Raw genomic sequence first — 22,490 nt, 5'->3', positions numbered from 1 at the left:
GCATTTTATCGATTTATGACTGTTCTCTATGATCGGATCTCATAAACAATTATGAGATTATAATTAATCGCGCGGAATAACGAAATAGATAAACGTCGTTAAGAGGCGCGAATGCGCCACGCGCACGGAAGTGGCAAAAAATGCGTCTTTAAGAGCCGTTCACGGTATTTGTGGCGAACATGGACGCGAAATACGTGTGTTGTCGCGGTCGTTTTGGCGACGATAACGCAATTTCACGGTACACGAAGCCACACGCGCATTCCGTGTAATTGAGCCATGTCACTGCTCGTTTGAAAGGTAACATTCGACCCGCATTCTCGTCGAGTTATTCTTCGGAATAACACGTCGCTGAACATCGCGTGTCAGGCTATCTAAATCTGCGATTTCGCCAGGAAGTCCACCTCATTTTGCTAAAGCATATCGGCGAATTCTGTTCGCGCGCACATTACCAACGAAGTGGAAATCGCCGATTTCGTTCGTTCGCTTTTTTGCAGCGTTTATGTATCGTGTAGCGTTAATCCGTAGTATTTCTCAGCGAAAATCGATTTCAAGCTAAGTAAGTGCGATACAACATGATTTCGAAAAATAAATAGTTCTAAGCGATACGTGAATTTTCACAAATATAATAATAATAGATTCTTGATTTTGAAGTGTGGTATATTCTAGTTGAGGGGAATAATGGATGTGTGGAATAAAAGCACAAGCTTGTGTATTACATAAATTCATTTGATATATCCATTTGTGTATAATAAAAAAGTAGCAAGTTATTTTAATTTTTAAAATCAAGGTTTTGTAATTACACTGAGAAATCCATTTCTTGTTTGAATATGGGCAAATTTTTAGTTGATGCAATAAAATAATTTAGTTAAACCAAACATTTGGTTATTGTAACATTTTACTTGTTTCTGATAAACATTGACATCTTTAATAAAAACAAAATGTTACAATAATCAAATGCTTTGCTTCAACTAAATTATTTTATTGTATCAACCAAGAATTTGTTTGTCCATATCCAAACACGAAATTAATTGATTTAACTAAATGATTTAACTAATTTCTCAGTTATAGGCCTTTATTCCACCCATCCTCTTACTTAATACCTTTATTAACAAAAAGCTAATGAATTGTCCGAAAGACAAGTACAGAATTCTCTCTCTCTCTCTCTCTCTCTCTCTCTCTCTCTCTCTCTCTCTCTCTCTCTCTCTCTCTCTCTCTCTCTCTCATCTTTCGTTTGGAAAATCAATATTATCATAGCGTGCATTTGTAGCAGAGTTATAATATAGTTATAGTCGAGCTTCAAATGAATGAGAAGTTTCCCGCGATTTAGATTAGCGTACCATTGGTATTACGTAGGTATATTATGATTGAAAACACTTACCCTCGATAATGGGATGGCGCGGTTTGTAGGACATGTCTGAAAAGAGAAAAAGGGGTTAGAATTAGTGAAATTAGTTACAAAGGTATGCACACGCAGTCAATTACTCACAAAGCTTGGCATCTTTATAATACTTTTACCGTCACCACAATTACAACGCGAACGTTCTACCATTCTAATTTTAACAACGCAACGTTTATACAATGTTTATTTCCTGTTTAGCTATCGCATTACTTAATTACACGATTCCAATTTAGTAAAAATAAAAGATAACAGCAGATAGTTTTATCGCCTTCTAGTTCTCGTAATTCAACAAAATTTTTCATTACAAATATTATAATATATACCATTAGACGTCATATTTTTATGAAAAAATGAGCTACTAATTTGCCAACCCATTATAAATTAAAAATAATGTATGAAACATTCTGTACATTCTGACGTGATCATGCACCGGAAAACTATATTGCTAGTACAATAAATTCGTAAAATAACGTTCGCGTGCTTCTCATCACGAAACTAGTAAAAGCCTTCTATCTAGCCGTTTAAAATGCAAACTAATTACAACGACACAATTAGCATTTGTGTGCAAGCTGTGTGAAAGAGAGATTGCCTTCCTCCTCCATCCCAAACTTACTCTCTCCTCTTTCTCCACATGGAATTAAGTAATTTATATTAGTGTTTACGTCACGATAAGATTTATTCTATTTAACTGCAACTTAATTAAAGGCTTTAATTTAATTAAAGTCCACCTTAATTAAGTGGCCATTCTTATTAGCTGTCTGGGACACAGCTCTTGTCACGTAACAAGTCCCACGAGACATGGAAATATAAACACACAAAGCGTCTATATGTCCAAGAAGTGCTTAGGGAAGGCATGAATTTAATACCGATATTCCAGGAATAGAAATGTTCGACAGAAAAATATGATATTTCCTCTCATTGTTGTATGTCTATAAATAAATAGTTATTGATAGCAAAAATGGTAACATAATGCAGCAAATATACATTTAATATATATGTATATAAATATGTATATAAATAAATAACATGTTTATTTTTAATACAGATTCTGTCCTTAAAATCATACGTTGAATACTATAGCAAGTGCAATATTATATTACTCCTCTTTAGCAGAATATCTTCTTAAAAAGTGTATTAGAGGACGAAATCTATTTTTCACTCTACTCTTCAAAATTACAAATAATATTTAAGGCGATTGTATTTGCCAGGAAGGATGTTGAAATTTTGAAGAATAAAGGTTAATTTAAACGAACAAAGTGAAAAAAAATTTCCTCCTTCAATATCATTATATTTATATGTATAAGAAATTTTAAAAAATTGAAAAAACAATCCCATTGATAGTAACTATTGAAGCATTGAATGGCTATTTTAACAAGAATAGAATGTGTAAAAGTAAAATGAATTATAAAATAAATTGTGTATTTTCCATGTATTTATATTAATTTGTCCTCTATATTTGATATGCCACTTATCTGTATTCTTCACTGTTAATCCTGTATTATTTCCAATTACTTTATTTTAACTTTTCTCAAATTATTCAAATAATCTTTCTCTAAACGTGACAAATAGAGAATAATATAGCACTTGTATAATTGCAATGAATGAACATCAGGGAAATTTGAATACTCCGTTGCGTTTGTAAACGAACGCTTCGAAGCTTCTCGTGAAACTTTTAATTATCTTTTTTCACAGAACCCTTTAATGAAGAGGTTCCATACGGTCCTATGATGTCGAAAATAATTACAAGTTTTCGTATGAAATTCGAGAGATGCGCGGAAAATGGATTGCCAAACGGCGAACGTCCATCACGAAAGCACCGCGATATCAGTGACGTATTGTGTGCGTCGTTGTCAGGATGGAAGTAACGGAGAAAATAACTGGAATTTCTCGAGGCAGAATATTAATCCTCCGCTTTCATCACCCCGCCGCTCTAAACAAAATTCCGCGGCGAGTAAATGCATATCGCGAACAGAGGAAAACGTAGCAGTCCCACATTAAATTCCAGACGCTTATTCTTTGACAAATTCGGGAGCCAACTCTCCTTTGAAATTTAAATTGCAACATAATTACCAAACTTATACGCATAGACATAACATACGACCATAATTAAAAAAAAAATTACATATGTATAGTTACATTGAAAGAAGATTGTTTATTAAATGAAAAAATTATTTTATAGAAAAATTATTAATTTATGAATGGCCTTATAACGACTAAATCTATAACTCAAACAATTAGAAATCGAATTGCAATCAAATTGAAAGAGCTCAAGTCATTTTGACAAATCTTGATAATCGTGAGGGCTTTTCATTTTGCTGACACAAGTGTCATTCTATCTTTGTACCCTCTGAATATCGAGAAAAATAGAAGAAAAATAGATGTTCATGTCGACTTGTGTCACTGCAACGTCAAATGGAAAGCATTTGATAATGAGACCAAGATCTGTTCGTCATTGCAAATCCAAGTGGATAATAAATGCCTTCATATAATGTATAATTTAATATTCTGTGTAAAAATAATATATTACACATTTAAATGCATGAATCTATTTATTGCAGAGGGAAGTGTGTTATTTTTACACAGAAAACTAAACCCACCCACGTACATAAAGGCACTTGTGACACTTATTAAACATTTTTATTCGCGAAAAACCTATACGAAAGACATTGTAAGCGAATAAGGAACGTAAATGTCTCCATCGCAAATCAACCGGCATAACGACGTATTGAAATGCGCGGCGCATATAGAGTGGTGTGTTAAGCGCGCGAACCGGGCGTACCATAAATTTCGAAATCGGACATTCGGAAGAGAGTGCACCACATCGCCGAGGACAGATCGCTCAGGATTGCACGTGTATACCTGGTGAATACGCCGTTGCGGCGCAGTTCCAGCCACGCGGCGCCGCCAAAGCGTCGATATGTATGCAGGTCGACTGTACGAGAATTTGCGCGCGTCGATATCGCACCGATATTCTCCCTTTCCGAGGGGTATACGACACGAGATACGACACGACGCCGACGGGGTTGACGCACCGTCGGAAAACACATGTCGTCATACGCCACGGGGGATAACGCGCTAATTGGCTTGTGAGACGTATATCCGCACGCGTGTGCATCCGTAAGAACAACCGCGTGCAATTTGCATAAAGACGTGGCACACGAGATAACGAAAGCGCGAAACGTAATCCTGTGCGAATGAGATGATTATGATTAAATTATGACTTGCATATCAAATAACGTACTTGTCACTTTACCGCTCATTTGCTATTTATTATAAGATATTATGTTTATCATATATGTTATATTTCTATTTTCATTATAATACAATAATTTATATATAAATATATTGTATATATATTTCGGTTATAATATAATAATCTATGTATAAATATATATATCGGTTTCTATTACACAAACTGGTCGCTATAAACTCTCCGTTACGCTATTAGATTCACACATGATTTAATAATTATGAAGCGTAAAAATATAGATGTATTATAATTATGCACATTATGACGATAAAATAGTTTTAGTAATTTTAATATATGTATACATAAATTATATAGATCTTGTCTGAATTATATAAACTTTATACAATTTTCTAAAATAAATTATTATATCATAATAACACTTTATTTTAAAATACTTTTCGTTAATGCAATTATTTTACTATTTTCTTGTAGTACATTCAACCGTATTTCAAATAATTAATATTATTTGTATTTTTTCAATTTATTTATTGATTTTTATCGCAATTTCGTAATTTATAATGAAATACTATTTTCCTTCAATTTTTTAATTGCTAATACTATTTTTTCCTCAGAGTACAGTACATGTTCATACAGTCTTTCAACTTTCACTTGTATCACCGATGTGCATGCATTTTTTTTTATATTTTGTATGACGAATTTGCCTTGTAATCGGTCTGTTTGCAGAATGTTTGAGAATTACTCCACGCAAGATAGATATCGACGAGCGCCAAGGCCCATCCGGATATCGATTTCGTGGCGGATAACCATCGAGACAATAGGACACAACGCGGTTGAATAAACTCGTTAAACGTCCGGGCTATACGGATTTGCGCACGGAAACTTCACAGAGACGGAAGGTACATCATATCCGGAAGATTGTACAGATCGATTTTATGCGCACTCGAGGACTCGGCAAAGAGCATTGTTCCTGGGAGAATTGCAGGACACTGATGAGAATTCGAAAGAGAAAGAACAGAATAGAAAATAGTCAAATTCGCGAGGAAATTGACTGTTTTCGTGGAATAATTGTAAATAGTACATGTTATAAATCAAATTGAAAAATTCTACTTCTATCAAATATACAATATAAACAAATATAAATATAAAATGTTTATATAAACATCTGTAGTTGTTAGTAATGTAACATACGTATATTTATAAAGCGTTGTTAGTAATGTAACATATTTATAAGGCGATAAGACATAATTCGCAAACAATCGGAGTGCACTTACCAACAAAGTTGATTTCAACTATTTCAACCTTGAATTTGAGTCCTCCTCAGTGGAGAAGTCGAGTAAGTACAAACTGATTGTACATATAAGAGGATACATTACAATCAGTTGGTACTTGACTTCCGCACTAAGGAGGACTTAATGTAGAATCGAAACGTTTAACTTTGTTGGTAACACATTCTAATTAGCAAATTATATCTTATCATTTTATAAATATATTATTTATGTCCCAACAACTACCGGGGCTGCTGATATAAGCATCTTATTTATATTGGATCTTATTCTTGAAGTCATAAAACTATTTTTCTTTTCGAAACATCTATGTAACTTTAATCGTGGTAGACAGGCGTTTTTCTTTGTATTTGATGTATTCATATATACGATTGTTCTGAAGTGTTAATAGTATTTTTTTTTATTTAATATATTTTTTTAATTTTATATATATATATATATATATATATATATATATACAATCCCGAGTCAAAATTTTGCTTCTACTTTGGTTCTTTGAACCTTAATTTTAGGACGTAGATTCTAGAGATTTATAATAGATTCTAATCTAATGAATTAAGCTCCTACGTTGAGTCTGTAAATGGTAGTTATTAGAAAATTTCCTATTTTTAGGTTCAAAAAAAATTTTCTAAATTAAAATTGTAGACTAAGTAATATTAAAAGAGGTCCTACTTAATTGTTCAAGTATAAAAAGGTTTATAAAGTTTAATTGAGATTGAAAAAGATTCAAGATGGGACTAAAATTTCGGGATATGTTTGATGAAATTTATATATATTTTAAATCTATAACAGCGTTTCTAAGCAGGTAGTTTGACTTCCGTGCGCAGCTGTTATATGAAAGGACAAACCGAGAATGAAGCATTTACAATCCAAAAACGACGGAAACGAAATACCTTAATGCGCGCGATAAATTCTCGACAAACGGCGTTGTAAATGCGGCTAAATTTAAACGTGCATAAATATTCGACGCGCGCGTAATATCACGCATTTTAGAACGATTGAGCGCGTTCGAATACAACGGCTGGTAATTCATACGCTTTATCACGCGTACTTTATCGCGGTTCATAAACATAATGTCTCATACGTGAGGAGAGTAGGGGTAAGGACCATTTTATCGCGCAAGAATTTCTAGACGCTGTTCTTCATTCATTTTTTTGCATTCGACAGCGACGCGAGCTTGCGGAATGGTCGCAAGATCTCGCTGGAAAATACCCCCGACTTTCTGTTTCCTCATCCGCGAACGTACATGGTATGCCATATACCTGCCAAGTAGACGAGAACGCTATATGTAGCGCACGTACTGAAGAGGATACATTACACGGAATATATAAGAGTCGTAATGTTATAAACGAAGCACGATTTTGTCTGCTTGCTTTGTTATTTCTCCAAACGCTGAGCTGCAGAAAAGCTCATAAAGACAAGCTCTAATACGATACATGGCCATATTACGAGTAAATCGAAGATAGAAACAAACTCTTGTATTATTACAATCAATTATACGTTTATTGTTAAGAAGAATTTACATCATTAAATTATTTATGCATATCGGCACAGCAAAATGAACAATGTAATTTATGACACTTTATTTTCTCTTGCAAAACGCAATGTTATACATACACATATTATTGCATTGCGAGATAAATCGATAGATTGCGAAAGAGCGTAGTAAAAAAATATTTTATCAAACGTACATTTCATATACAAGAATAAATAATAAATAGGGATGTGTGTTTGCTCTTTCTCTCATTTTCTAGAAACACTTTTCGTGATAAGAACGGACTGTATTTTCTGTGAGTGCACTTTATTTTTCGTAAACAAGAGTATCGCTTTATCGCGCGTACTAGCAAAATGCACGCCGCTCCATAAAAGTGTAGAGCGTCGCGCAATGTAAATGTAAATTGCATTTTGCGTGCACGGATAAAAATATTTTCGTTTACCGTGCGAGGTGACGTTTACGTTACGAGGAGATATTAATTTTATTTATTAGCGTGCTTATTAGCATCAGTATTTATCACAATGTATAATTTTTCCGTAAATCTACATATTCAGACTATGGATACATTATTGCAAAAAAAAAAAATTACGACATTGCAATGCTTCTAACGTTCCTTTATAATTTCGTATTTCGGGCCGAGTACATCTTCTACAGTGTGACCGGAATTAATCAATCAATGGATATGTGTCAATCTCAATATATTATACGTGTGTCTCGGTTATGAGGCTGAGGTGGATCCCTAACCAATTGGATCACAGTTGACTGATCAATCCAGCAAGCTTATCCATGTAACATCAGCTCGAAATCTTCGTGGATATTCGATACTGTCGATAACTACCGAGCGTCTACAGAATACTTGATGGAGTTTACATTGCAGATCTCTCGAGATTTTAAATTATCACACCAGCTAAAAACGTCCTGTGATCTAACCTGAGGTCACATTAATCCTAAAGTTCGCGAGTTCATCGGATATTTTATATAATTTTAAAATTCTTTCTCCTACCACATAAACTTATTTCATTTTCTATTATTAGTTACTTGTTCTACTATTATTTCGATTATATTGATCATAAATTATTAAAAATAAATTAGATCATTCGGCGGGCGAAATCAACGGAGGAAGTCTGATCGGCTTTGATAATATCTATGTTGAGAATCAAGTCATGAACCGTGCATGTTTGTATGTTCTGCGAATCTATCAAATCTGTTTGTATTTGACGCTGCGCGGATTATAGAATTGCGAATCTGCTTATCACGTTTGCCAGAGCAGATGAGACTCCAATGTAAAAGTCAAACAGTTCTAATTAGAAATTGGAATTTAAAGTTAATTATTTCACGCGTTGCTATAATACATATAAATGTAAAATTTCTTACATTGCATACTAACGACGTTTCGAAATATAGTTCGAAGATTCTTTCTTATTACAAACTTATCTTTTTCTCGGTTATTAATTAAGCTACTAAGAGGACGAATTAGATTACATTCAATGTGCACGGGAGAGAAAAGAGCTTAAGAAGATTAAAGCGGCAAACGCTTCGCTCGCTCGACAAGATCAAAAGTCATTTCCAAGTTACTGCAACGGGCATAAACGGTGGCACGCTTGACGACTCGGCTAAACTAACCCATTACTTCTCTCCCGAGTGTCGGAAAAAGCGCGGAAAATAGAGCCGCGATCGCGACCACTCGCGCCGGCGATTGATTCTCGCGATATTTCAAGGGAGAAAACTTCCTCCGAGTCCAGAGTTCGATCGAGGTTCGGGGGCGAAAAATGAAGAAAGTTTCCTTTCCAGGGGAGATTCGCGTTCACGTCTTTCGTAACTGTGCCCATGTGCACGATATACTTATGCCGGACGTGTCGATTTTTCGTTCTTGGTGGAAATCCACGCAGCGCGAGTGAACGAGAGAGACATGCGTTAAGTGATACAAAGCGTAAGAATTAAGTAGTCGAAAAACAAACACACTGGTAAAATCATAATGTCAAATTACACCCAATTTGAATTATTTTTTTTTTGGCTACTACTCAATATATCATTAATTTGACTTAAACAATGCAACTCAACAATGTAACGAGAGAAGAAAATGTATTAAATTTTATTCAAATTTAAATACTTTATTATCGAGATTGATAAAAAACATGTTTGAAAATATGCTTTAAAGTTTAAAACATGCTCAATATTGTTGTTTTTAATATGTTTTAAACATGTTTTTTTATAATACTGTTTAAAGCTTATTTGAAACATTAAAAACATATTTAAAAGAAGAAACATAATATTTTTCTTAAAAAAAAACATTAGTCTTTACGAATCTTGTTTATTATTTATTAAGTGCATATAATTAATATGGATGTTTACTGTAAAATTAATCTCGAAAATGGATTGGTCTACATTTTCCCGTCGCGATAGCATCCTCTTAACATCCAAGTTAAAAATAACAAAATGTTATTTAATTCAAAAGATGGATTACTATTGTTCCTTTGATATATAACGATACATACAGAAAAAATGATTTCGACGATTGTTAATGCGTGATTGGCGTGACCGGATTATGCAATATCTTTTGATAAATGGCGGAGGAATGACGGAGTCGTGTCGTCATAAAAATAGCTCTCCCTTTAATCGAGAAATAAGCTACGAGAGTATACGATCAATTATGCTGTAATGAGTTAAAGGCGATATCCTTCAATGATAGCACAATCAGTTTCGCGATATAATTAAATAAATAGTCATCTCTCTTCTTATTTCTTGCGCTTTTTATTATTTGCATCCCCAAGTGACTGCAAAAGAACTGAAATTTTCCTTTGTTCGTCGAAAATTTCAAATAAACTTCCGTATCAGATAATATTACAATCTTGTGTAAAGCGGCTAATGAACTCTTACGTGACCCCCGCAGCGTTAGGTGCGTGACAATTAGCTTTTCCACCCTTCTATTTTAACGTCGTAATATCGGACTTTCATCAACGTTTTCTTTCTTCCATCGAGTCGTATGAAAATGCTCTCTTGCTCGACCATGTAATCTTGTAACGGATCAATGGAATGATGATACAGCAATAATACAAGACTCCGTTAGGAAAGGCTAAAAGGGAGACGAAGGGCGCAAATTCGCGTGATTGTAGCCTACTCGAAAATTCCATTAAGCTGTCAACTGTCACTCGATCCTGTCGGACGTGATGACAATTGACGATGATGATGTTAACTGCAATCAGTTGCTAATAATTGTCAGTCGGTTGAGAATAAGCCTTATGTGACTTACATAATTAAAAGAAAGTCACAGCGACATCTCATCGATATTATCGCTCGAGATATCCGATATTTTGTAACATATATATGTAAAACATGAATAACACACGTTTATCTCGAGTTACCAACTGTTATTGGTGAAACATCAATACTTTCGGATTAGCCGTCAATTCGGCAAACATCATCAAATGAACCGAACATTGAATAGCCCAGGTGAGATCGAACGAAAAATTTGGAGTTTATTGCATAAAACTCGACAGCGCTTTGACAGACAACTGTAGCGGCAGAAATTGCCGCGACAGTTTTGTAACTCAATAGTTTCCCATTTCAGAAATCTTTTCATATGTCATCGACAAATTGTCATGTCTCTTCGTTTTGCGCAAAACTTTTACATGAACGGACAAAATCCGATACACATGTACGACGATCTTTCTCCTGGAGAAAAATAACATCGATCGCAAAATCAGCGATTTAAGTCTATGCGAAAAGAAATTTTTCTAAAGTATCTCAAATTTAGATAGATACAGAATTAAAAATAATTTCGTTGGAATTTAAAATAATTATGTAGGAAAAAAATGATGAGCAATGCTAAAATATGATAAACAATGCTACAAAAAGTTTTGACAATCTAGCAATTCTTTTGAGCGTCCTACTGATTACATTTATATATATAAATATTATATGTGTGTACATAATAATTATTTTGATAATCTAAAATTATTTTCAAATCTATTGTATATTCAACTAAATTTTTAGATACTTCAACAAAAGTATTTTTTCTGTGTGCCGATTTCATCAGATAAGAAATTCAATGTAAGAAGTCGAGTTCGCAACGAACAAACTTGGACTTACAGTAAAATAAATTAGCGAATAAGTACACAAAAAAATCGATGAAACGTGCGAAACAATATATCAAAGAAACGACATTAAGCAGAAAACATTATATTTTCATATTGCTCACAAGCAGAATATTCATGTAAAAATGTAATTTACAATGATGAAAATACAGCCTGGCTTAAAACATTAATTTCTTTCGACGTTATTCGATAGCACCGTCTTCATTCGAGCAGTCGCGAATTTCTGCTGTAATGGATTAATGTCACGCGAGCAAGTGATCGATCTACTTCTACCAGCGACAGGCAGCAGGCAGCTGAAACTTAATGATTGCATAATCGCGTACATCAGTATTAAGAATAAAGGAGCCACGCCTGATTTTCGTTGCAAAATCGTAATAATTAAAGATCGGACGAAGAACAAAGGCGGCTAGCTAAAATGTATTCAGCACAAGCAACATCAATATTAATATTAGACTGATTAATATTAATTAACTTGTGGCAATTGTTAACACACCTTAAGCGAGTTGATTAAAAATAATTGAAAAAGATACCTAAACATAAATCTAAGTCAATAATGGTTATACTTCCATATAGATTTAATAATGTATAAAGATTAACAAGCAATTGTATAAGCTAAAGATGATTCAAATATACTAATTTCAGTTATGAATTTCAGTTATAGGAAAAGATGGAAAGGTGGATCTCTTCTCTATAATGTGTGGCCTATTTACGATTTTATTATAATTAGTACATCTCTTACAAAGTTTTTAATATGTTCTTATTATTATATATCGAAGTTGCAAAACAATTGCCGTGCCATGACAGACACGATTTATTTATTGACAACTGATTTTTTTTTTTACGAGGTACATTAAAGTTAACTCGGAAGTCATTTGAAGCTGGCTATCATATGTGACGTGAAGATTTATCTCAGTATTTACAAACCGTGTTCTGAATGTTCTGGTTCAATTTTCATACACGATTTGTAATGAAAACTTTCACCCGGGGATCAGTAGTTGACATCAGCCATTATAATTGAATGAGCATTATGGAGATCATTGGACATGTAATTTTCCCAAGTAGGTTATTAAGCATATTAAGTGCTATTTATCTCAATTTGTCTTTTTTCACGTTGTATGCAACACGTAAAGAAGACAATAAGTCCAGTCATGATACTAACATATAAATTATTTATATAGAAAGGTTGAGCTTTCGACCTATACTAAGACTTAGTAAGTCTTCTTTATTCAATATGATGTATATATCATATAAATGCTAAAAGGTTCTTTAACACCCTGTATAATAAATCATAAAATACAATTATAATAGATATAATCATAATAAATAATTCAGAAGAAAAACTCGTTTTACATTCGCTTTGTTTTATCAAAAATTTACGAACGGTTTGTGCAGAGTCACGAACAATGGTCTGTACTATATATAGTAACAGTAATAACCACAATTAATGTCAATTGTGTAAAATTAATGCGCACATAGTTTCCACCCTCCCAATTTAACGGAATGTCCTAATGACCTCGGTAATCGTAATCGTCATCATATATAGAGTTTATCACCAATTAATTAACACCCCGCGTAACTTTGTAATTTATCGTACTGATTGAATCGGCACAGATGACATTACTTTGCAAAGATCCGACAAACTCGTTCACATCGCTTGCGATGGCCGAGAAAAGCTTGTAAAAACACAAGTCGGAAGGCGAGCGTCAATCAGCGCGCACACGCTGGAAATTACTAAGTTCCGGCAAACTCTCGACGGTAAGTTTGACGTTCTTAACAAGGCGCACCCCGGCTGGCTCGCGTAGTTTTTTCCGAAGAAATTTTACACGGCATCCCAGTACGACGACCGGGCGCGGCGACCGACATCCTCGAGAAGGGGAAATGGCGCGGAAATGCGCCCCTTCCCGCGCGAAATCGCGCGCGAGAAAGAAAGGCCGCGACGGTTTTATTAAATTAAACGTCAGTTTTACCGACAAGGCTTCCCAAGGAGCCGCGTCCTTATAGCAACCAGTTCTTTCCGTCCGTTGGAGTCGTGGAAGTTGACCACGTCGTGTTGGTGCCGCGTTGTTCCGCATGCGGCTTCCGTCAACCGAGTTCTCGTCTCGCGTTGAAATTAAATTTCCTGCTTCTTTATCGCGCGTTTATAAGAGTCCATCTAAGTTATAATATTCATATATAACAATCAACAATTCTCAAAGAGTGCGCTATAATTACATTGAAAGAAAAGATTGGTTGCTGTAACAATTTAGATAGTAAAATATGGCATAGCATTTTTATGTGGCTGCAGCAATCAGTTTTTAGTTGTAACAACAAATTTTTAGTTGCATTAGCCTATCCGCAATGTCAGTATGATTTTGATAGGCTATGATTTAGATATATGATTTTACTATCTAAATTATTGCAGCAACTAATTTTTTTTTTAGTGTATGCAATGCTTTCTTTGCGATAAAAGAAAATTCATAAACATCAATACTAAATTCTTAAGACTCCATTAATGTTGATCGTATTAATCACATTTCTTTTTTGATGTAAAAGAAGAAGCCAGTATGTCAATCGACACGTTCGGCTTTAGTGAAGGACAGACCTGATTAAAATAAAAATTTTCTTACACTGAAAAATACTAAATTTTAAATATTTGATATAGATATGTAGATTGATATATGGATTAATAGATATATATATATATAGATTAATTTCATTCGAGCCTGCATTAAGAATTATTTAAATATTTGTTTAAATAGTTCTAAGTAAATATTTACTAAATTTAAACATATATTTATTTGATACAAAAACTATTAATTTACGTTAACTATTTTTATTGAGTAAATATTATTTACTACAGATAAATGTTTACATAGTACTAGTCAAAGAAATATGTATGAAGATTTTTAATAAAATTTTCAGTGTACTCTTCTATCAATTCTTTGAAACAAATTTCACTCCGAAGAATTTAGAGAGCAAATTTAATATATTTAATATATTCATCTATTTCTGAATCTATTCGCGTGCTCTGTCTGTACGCTGCATAGTTTTCCCTCGGAGCTAATGCCTCGAATTACAAGTTCAGACAGCGGAAGTGAAATAATCTGTATTAGCTGTTTCGCGACACTTTCCCGGCTCTCTCAATGCAAATAAAGCACGGCGCCGAGTAAATGCCGACGCGAGAATAGCATAATAGGAAAACTATTTGGTGTAAGTAATCGCGACAAAAAGCACGCGGATTTCTGCAGGGAATGATCCTGGAAAGGGCGCTTGGCAGCACGAGAGCTTCTTGTCGAAGGCCGCCGATACGCGGTGCTTTTTCTCGCCGCGAAAGTTTTCGAGTTTCAAAAAGCTTGAGGAAGGTTCAGGGTGTGGAAGCGTAGGACTAGACGAAATGTTTGTAATGGAACATTGGTAGGGAAAGCCAGACATGGAAAGAGGAAAAGATAGAGAATAACAGGGAGAGAACGCGATATAGAAAGATGGAAAGAGAGTGGGATAAGAGAGGCAGAAGTTGGTGGGATTTATAGGTGCTGGACTTATTAACTCGACGGCGAAGTTAACATTAATCTTGACTCCAACTTGGTAACTCGCGAACAATCCCAATCGCTCGCGATTGGTGCGACCTTCCCACCCTCGACATTGGTCGGCGCGCTGTTCATCTTCATCCTTTCGGGAAAATCTCAGAATTGCCGCAAGCGAGAGCGATGGGAAAACAGAAAAGTAAAGAGAGAGACTTTCCTTAGCTCGAACGTAGAAACGAACGCTGGAAATGCAGAGGCGCACCATTGTGCCGGTCACCAATTTCCGAGCGGAGAAGGGGAAGCGGAGATTCGCAAAGTTGCTCGTTCGACAATCCCGGTGGAGAGTTAATTCGAGGCGAGCACCCGGAAGGATCGGACGAATCTACGTGGAAGAGGAGGGATCGAACTTGCCTTGGTCGGAGCTCCGGAGAAAACTCGATGGCACGATCACCCCCCCTGTGCTTAAATCAACTTGATACTTCGATTAGTTTCTTTCTCGCAGAAGTTTTCGGATCGGATTTACATGCGCGGACGAGGAAACGCCGTCGCCAGAGATTCTTGCGAGATACCACGCGTATGTACTTACTCGATACAAAATCCTGTTCTCACGGAAGCGATAACCGTTCGAGAATTGATCAGGATATAAATTCATCAAACGATCATCTCATTTCATGCAATGAAGATTTTAATGAAATTTTTCCTTATCGCGAAGTACTTTCACGATAAGGTATTTATCGATAGATAATTTATTGATAGAGTAATGTTTACACATCTCATACATGGCAATAATTCGAAAATCAATCATCATCGTTTTTTTAATTGTATCACTTTTCAAGTGAAAAAACAATATAATCGCATATCAAATTGAATACATTATTGTTTTCTATTAACTTTTGGCAATTTATAATCATTTCAATTTTCGATCTATGCCAGGTTATCTACGAGGTAGAAAATTTCTACGTCATTTCATATCACCGTTGTTCAGCGGAATCTACATGGAGATAATTCACATAAAATTTAGTCTATCTTAGGTGCTCGTCTAATTTAATGCTGTACACGAAATAAGATGTTTCGTTGTGACGAATACGACGTTCTATGTAACACCGAACTTTCTATTTCACTACATTCTCTTGTGGACGACATTCTCCCGGCTCTCTCTCTCTCTCTCTCTCTCTCTCTCTCTCTCTCTCTCTCTGTATAATAATATAATTTGAAATCGTATGAAACAAACGCGCTAGCTCTTTATGAGATGGTAAATCGCTTCAAATCCTCTGGCATACGAACTCCCGTAGCTCACAGCGCTTTTACAGCTTGCGAATTTATCTCGCCGGTGAATTTGGCTTGTATCAGTTAAAAGGGTGCAAGTTTCGCCTCGTAATTTCCGACGGTTATCGCGCGCAACCTAACGAATTTTACAGCCGCAACGCAATTTCACCGATTTTACAAGCGTCATTTTGAAAGCGCGATAAAGCGTATCGCGATGCAAAGCTCGTATGCGCGATGATATCGTGATTTTTTTCGTAGGTACGTATATTATCGTGACACGACGTATTAATCATTAATAACGCCAGATATTTCCTCACACCTATATTACTTGTTCCAGTATACATTTAACTCTAGAACGTTATCGTACATAAATTTGACGTATGTAAGTGATCGAAATCATTAAGCGCTAAGCTACGTCATCAGTATTATAATAGAATATTATTATAACAGAGCATGAGATAATTTTTAAACAGTTTTATATTATACATATATTGATCGGAGATAAAATTCAACGATCGTTCCATTTTATGTAATAAAGATTAGAAAGATTAGAGAAATTTTTTATTATCGCGATTACGTAAATCACGCTACATAGTTTACTGATGTACATATTGCTCCCAATTACTTTAAAAGTAATAACTCAAGTATTTTACTGATAAGTACACGTTTGGTTTACGTATTATAACAAATAAATTTTGTTTTCCGATACGAATATTGAATTTTTTCATTATATACATATAGATATAATACAACAATGATTAATATTTCAAGATTGAATTTAAAAGTATATTTTTCTTCCCTTTTAAACTAGTAGTTAGATTATTTATGTTTATACAAATCTATATTATAAATATTATGTCATTAGAATTGTGAAATGTATAAAAATCTGGTGTTGCATTAAAAGTGGCCTATTTCCTTGGTCGTAAAATTTCTCATTTATCTCATTTATTAATAGTATATATTAATAACAATATTGTATCAATAACAATTCCAGTGTTAATAATCCTAACTTCATTAGCGTTCTAGAGTTAATAATTCTAACTTATTATTACATTGTAAAAAATAAAACGTTAATTTTAACTTAAATACGTATAGTGGATTTTCTGAGACATGCAAAAATGTTAAAATTAACATTTTTGTGTTAATTTAAACATTCTTCTATGTCTCAGAAAGTCCATTAAACGTCCTTAAGTTGATTAACATTTCATTTTTTTACATAGTGTAATAATAATAATATCGTTCTACATAAATGGTAAAAAATCCATGTTTACAATACATTGTAAAAAATTTCAATTAAAATGTTAGCTTTCAAACTTATTAATCAGTTTCGCAGTACTGATACTTCCATTTCCAATATTAAATGGACTGTCAGTTTTCTCTTTTTTAGCCTTTTTATGCTGATGTCGATATCAAATATTGATACGCAATATCGCAACAGCTTTATCGGTGTTCGTGCCGCAAAAGGTAAGCTCACAATCTCGTCCAAGGTGCCGCAAGGCAACTCTATTCGCGATTTAGCTATTATCGAAAGATCCAATTTCGCCGTGCCTTCTTCTACCCGTTCGTGCCCTGCGCCGTCAGGCGCAATGGCAATCGGCGCTACTCCAATACTCCACCTTCCGCGTGACGCCCGCCTGAGCGTCGAAGAGGAAGCGGGCGAGGATTGCGAAAGGGCGTTCAAGCACTTCAGATCCGCTGTCCGTCGCGAGTGAGAAACGAGCGAGTCGATGGATTCGCGAACGATCCGCCCTATCTTTCGTTGGGCGATCAAACACAACTGCGGCCTTCGCGCCGCGCAGGAATCTCCGGAACTTTGCGCGTTCGTGCAGCTGCATGCGAATGTGTCGTGTAACGCGATTATCTCGGATAGGGCGAGGGGTGGTTTACACGTGCAAACGTGAGACGTGGAAGTATGTATTAGGTTAACAATGTTGAGGGATGATGGGGAAAGGGGGGAAAAGAGGGAAGAGGATGAGTTGCAGGATGAGTCGCTGCAATCTGATTCGTAACGCTGAAGCGCACGCGATAAGAAACGAGGAGCGCACTGTGTGTTAACTTCCGAGTTAAACATTTCGCTCGTCAGGATGCCAAATTTATCCGCCGCGTCGAGTTACGCGCGCGGTTGTTCGAAACAGTGTCAGAAGCATCCGCAGTAGCTTTCATGAGTCACTATGCATCGTTCAGTTTAGGACATTTAAATTTTTAGATACAGCCTTCCATCATAGTTGCATCAAGAAAGTCACTGTGCGAACAAAAGAATGTATTTTGAAAGTTTCTAATAAAACTGATTACCTTTTGTGTAAAGTTCTAAATTAATAAAAGTAATGCAAAAGTCCGCCATATTATTGGAGCTACTAACTATATACCAATAATACTAAGCGCTTATTGGGCTACAGACAATTAAGTCCAAAATGACAGTCGAAGTAGCCAATACGAAAATTGCCGGTATTTCGGCTTAGATCAAAGAAATGTGCTACTTTTATTAATATAGAGCTTTATCTTTTGTGATCATTAACAAATATTTATAACCACTTGAAACATTTTAAGACATTTAAACAAGCTAGGATCGACTTTAATATATGAAGACGAGGCCATTTAAATTAGAGAAGAAGAAATATGTAAAAAGACCAAAAACGAATATATTTAAGATGTTATGAGAGAATGTCAATGAATTTATTAATATGACAATCTTTATTAACAAAAATGGTAATAGTAATTAATATGTGTGGCTGTCATAAAATTATTGTAATTATCGTAATTATTATCGTAATTATTGCAATAATAATAATAATAGTAACTGTATATAAGTAAATAGAGCAATAATTATAAATTATTGTGTAATTATAATAACTGTAACTATTATAATTATAGTAACTATTACAGTAACTGTTGTGATAATCCTTATTAATATAAAGATTATTACATTAATAAATTATTCAACATTTCATAATATTCTAAATTTCTGTTGGTTTTATTTTTATACATTGCTTTGCATATTATAAAAATTACTGTAATAAATACCATTATTACGAGTTATTATAATAATTACTATTATTATCTCTTTTTGTTAATAAAAATTATCACATTAATAAATTAATCAACATTTCAATATATCCTAAATTTGCTTGTTATTGGCCTTATTTTTACATATTGCACATTACAAGTCATATTAATATTTACTTATGTTGGAGAAAAAGTTATATCTCCTGGGATATAGACTTCTTCAGAAGGAGAAAAGACGATTGAAGTTTTTCGTGCAGTATTCAGGATAGATTTAAGATCTCATGGTTAACACAACGTTATTCAAGAATAAATTCAACTGAATTTTATCATGGAGGAGTATCCTGTTCTATTTCATCACGAAGGAACGCGAATATGTTAACGAACCCATGGTATTTACATCACCGTGGATACACATCGGTGGCAGTTTATCCAGAAGCTGGCGCAGTCTCTATAATTTATGTGGAACAAACTCTGACTGCGGGTTTATGGAGGTCGTACGATGGCGGATAAGGAGCGGGCGAGATATCTCCGGCCTTAATATGATCGGCGACGCCCTTAATCCTGAAACCCCGAACCCTTCCACTGCGCGCGGCAAGCTTGCTCTAGGAATGAGGACGAAATGGTGGAATCGCGGGAAGCTCTCATAAAGGCAGATGCGGACACGTGCCTTACATACTAAAGCCCGATCCTGCGCCAAAGCCGTCGCACTGCACGTTCGCGTTTATATATAGGGTGTTCCAAAATCTGTCGCGTCGTCTGCCAAACGCAGATTCTTCGACAAGAGAAACGCGTTCCCCTTTGGGAGAGCGAAAGAGATTAGTCTTCGTTCGGCAAACATTTAAATAATCTCGTTTCTTCATGTATTTGAATCTATCGCTGTACATAACTTGTTTCTCCCCAACAATTAATAAGTAAATGTCACGTAACCGCCACCGTTACCATGTAATTCACCACTTAATGCTCTATGAAATCGGAATCATCGCAGACGGTATTAGAGGTCGCGCCGGCATCCGAATTGAATTTCCGAAAATTCCTGCGAAAACACGTCGGTCCGACAAGCCGCGCGCGGACAGACGATAACTCCGGGATTCCTACGCGCGTCGGGATTCCGTCGCCGTGGTTGTATTGTCCGCACCGGACAATGCGCCGGCTGATTGCGAAGCGGCTGGATGAAAACTTGACCCGAAAATAAACCGAATCGCTCGATCGCCCCGGTCGACTGCCACCAAACGCAACCGCTCGAAATATTGGCAGGAAGGGAATCAACATGGACTTCTGTACTAGGTGTCTTGGGGCAAATGAATTCATCCTCTATCGCGTGTGCTATGCGGGCCAGATCATACCTTATCCGCAATAAGCATCAGGTATAATAGAATACCAGTTTTTAATTTATTTCAGACAGAAATTAAATAGAAATTAAATTTCAAATCAAATTTTAATTGTATATAAATTAAATGATTTTTTTCGTTAATATTTCGCAGATAAAATCCGAGAGTACCAACTTGAATAAAGATTAATATTTTCTAAGCTTGTAACTTAGTTGGTCCAAGTTTTTCATTCAACGTCCAATATGAAAATGTTGAGATGTATAATAAAAGAGACTAAGAAAAGTACACGAAACAAAATGTAACATTCTATAGAACCCATTGAAACACATTTGAATTCAGGCGACGTAATATAAACAATAAGAATTTATTTTAGATAAATTTGCAATGTTAAGCCCATTCTACAACTACAATCACTTACAACTATGCTTATGCAATTGTATGAATGGACTTCATTTTCGTCCAATATTTTTATCCTTGATCTCCCTTATATTGCCAACTAAATTTTTATCATTTAATTTTTAATTAAAAAATCGACCAAGAAATACTCGAAGCAAATAAGCAAAAATCTTTCAGTCAAAGTTGGTTTTGGTGTCTAATAATATCGCCAATTAAATTTTTATCAATATTAGATAAAAATCGATCGAGGAATACTTAAACAAAAAAGATCATATTTGATTAAAATTATTCTTGGTTCCTAATAATATTTTTATGTATTAATAATGTTTAAATTTTTATAGAAAGTGACTTTGGAGAACATCTGATTGTAGAACGCCCCGTATACGAGTGAGCACTGAAATGATGATTCTTCGATCCAAGCAATGGCCGGACGCTATTGTCATGCTATCGCAGGTGGAACGTCGATTCTGTCACAGTCGCGTGGAAAAGTAGACGTGGATAGAAAAAAGTGGTTTACACGACGATTCACGGTGATTCACGGTGATTTGCTAAAAAGAGGATGTCCACGCTCTCCTCTTTCAAGCCGCCTGCAAATCGCGCACGTTGACAGTATCTACGGAATTTAAGCGTTTCCGCGTGCTTTACGAATCTTATTACATTATCCCATGTTGTGCAAAATGCCTCAACGTCACAACACCAGCTACCATTGTTCAGCTGTAATAATATGCACAACAATGCAGTAACGCGAATGTGTCGCGCGAAAATCTCGGATCTATTCGCTAAAGAGATTGCTTCCGTCTCTATATCCGCTAATGGAATTCTTTCCGCGAAAGGTAGGGAAAAAAATGAATGGACGATGGTAGAATGCCGCCAGCGTAAAAATTCAGTAACGTAAAACACAACGACGGCTATTCTCAGGCAGCAACAACATTCCGTAAACCGCGTAAAAATATAGCGTCCATATCGAATACTATGCCCGGTATCTGAGAAAAGAAAAACTAACGCAAAATGGTTGGCAGCTTAGTTTTACTCTTTCCCTATAATAATACTCTTCCGCTCGATTACAAATACAAATCGGAGTGTGCGTTACTCGTTTCTCGCGAATGACTTAGTCCGAGACAATCGCAACGAGACAATTTATATTTGCGAATGTGACGGAAGCTCACCTAACCGCGCTATGGCATCTCATAAATGAGAAAAAAAGTACAAATGCGAATACAGAAAACTGTTTATAGAAATGTACAAAGGTTATACGACTTGAGGTGATATGCAAAAAAATTATAACGTAAGATCTTTGCAAACATTGAATTTCTAAAAGATAAAAATAATATTCATGTATATATATATATATATATATATATATATATATATATACATAAAACCGCCTTTCGCCAGCCACGTGAAATTTTGCACCTTCTATCAACAACCTGGGTTTTTGAACTTCAGCACAGATTTTTATATTGTTCCAAATAAAAATCTGAATCAAATTTTGCACAGTTGTGAAAAACTTCA

At 35.1% G+C, this 22,490-nt stretch overlaps 1 protein-coding gene across 6 annotated transcripts in view; it reads right to left on the bottom strand.

The window, feature by feature from the left end:
* Positions 1-22,490, bottom strand: part of LOC105150915 (agrin) — a 717,341-nt gene that overhangs the window by 490,411 nt on the left and 204,440 nt on the right. For all 6 annotated transcript variants that reach the window (XM_087412582.1, XM_087412581.1, XM_087412579.1 and 3 more), the window contains one exon: positions 1,379-1,414. In XM_087412582.1, coding sequence (XP_087268708.1) covers positions 1,379-1,412 — 34 coding nt within the window. In that variant the 5' untranslated portion in view covers positions 1,413-1,414. The remainder of the gene's footprint in view (positions 1-1,378; positions 1,415-22,490) is intronic.

This window comes from Acromyrmex echinatior, chromosome 13 (genome assembly GCF_024713525.1).
Source record: "Acromyrmex echinatior isolate Ae372 chromosome 13, ASM2471352v2, whole genome shotgun sequence".
Taxonomy (NCBI): Eukaryota; Metazoa; Arthropoda; class Insecta; order Hymenoptera; family Formicidae; genus Acromyrmex; species Acromyrmex echinatior.
The sequence above is the reverse complement of the archived record's forward strand: the minus strand, read 5'-3'. Positions and strand labels throughout refer to the sequence as shown.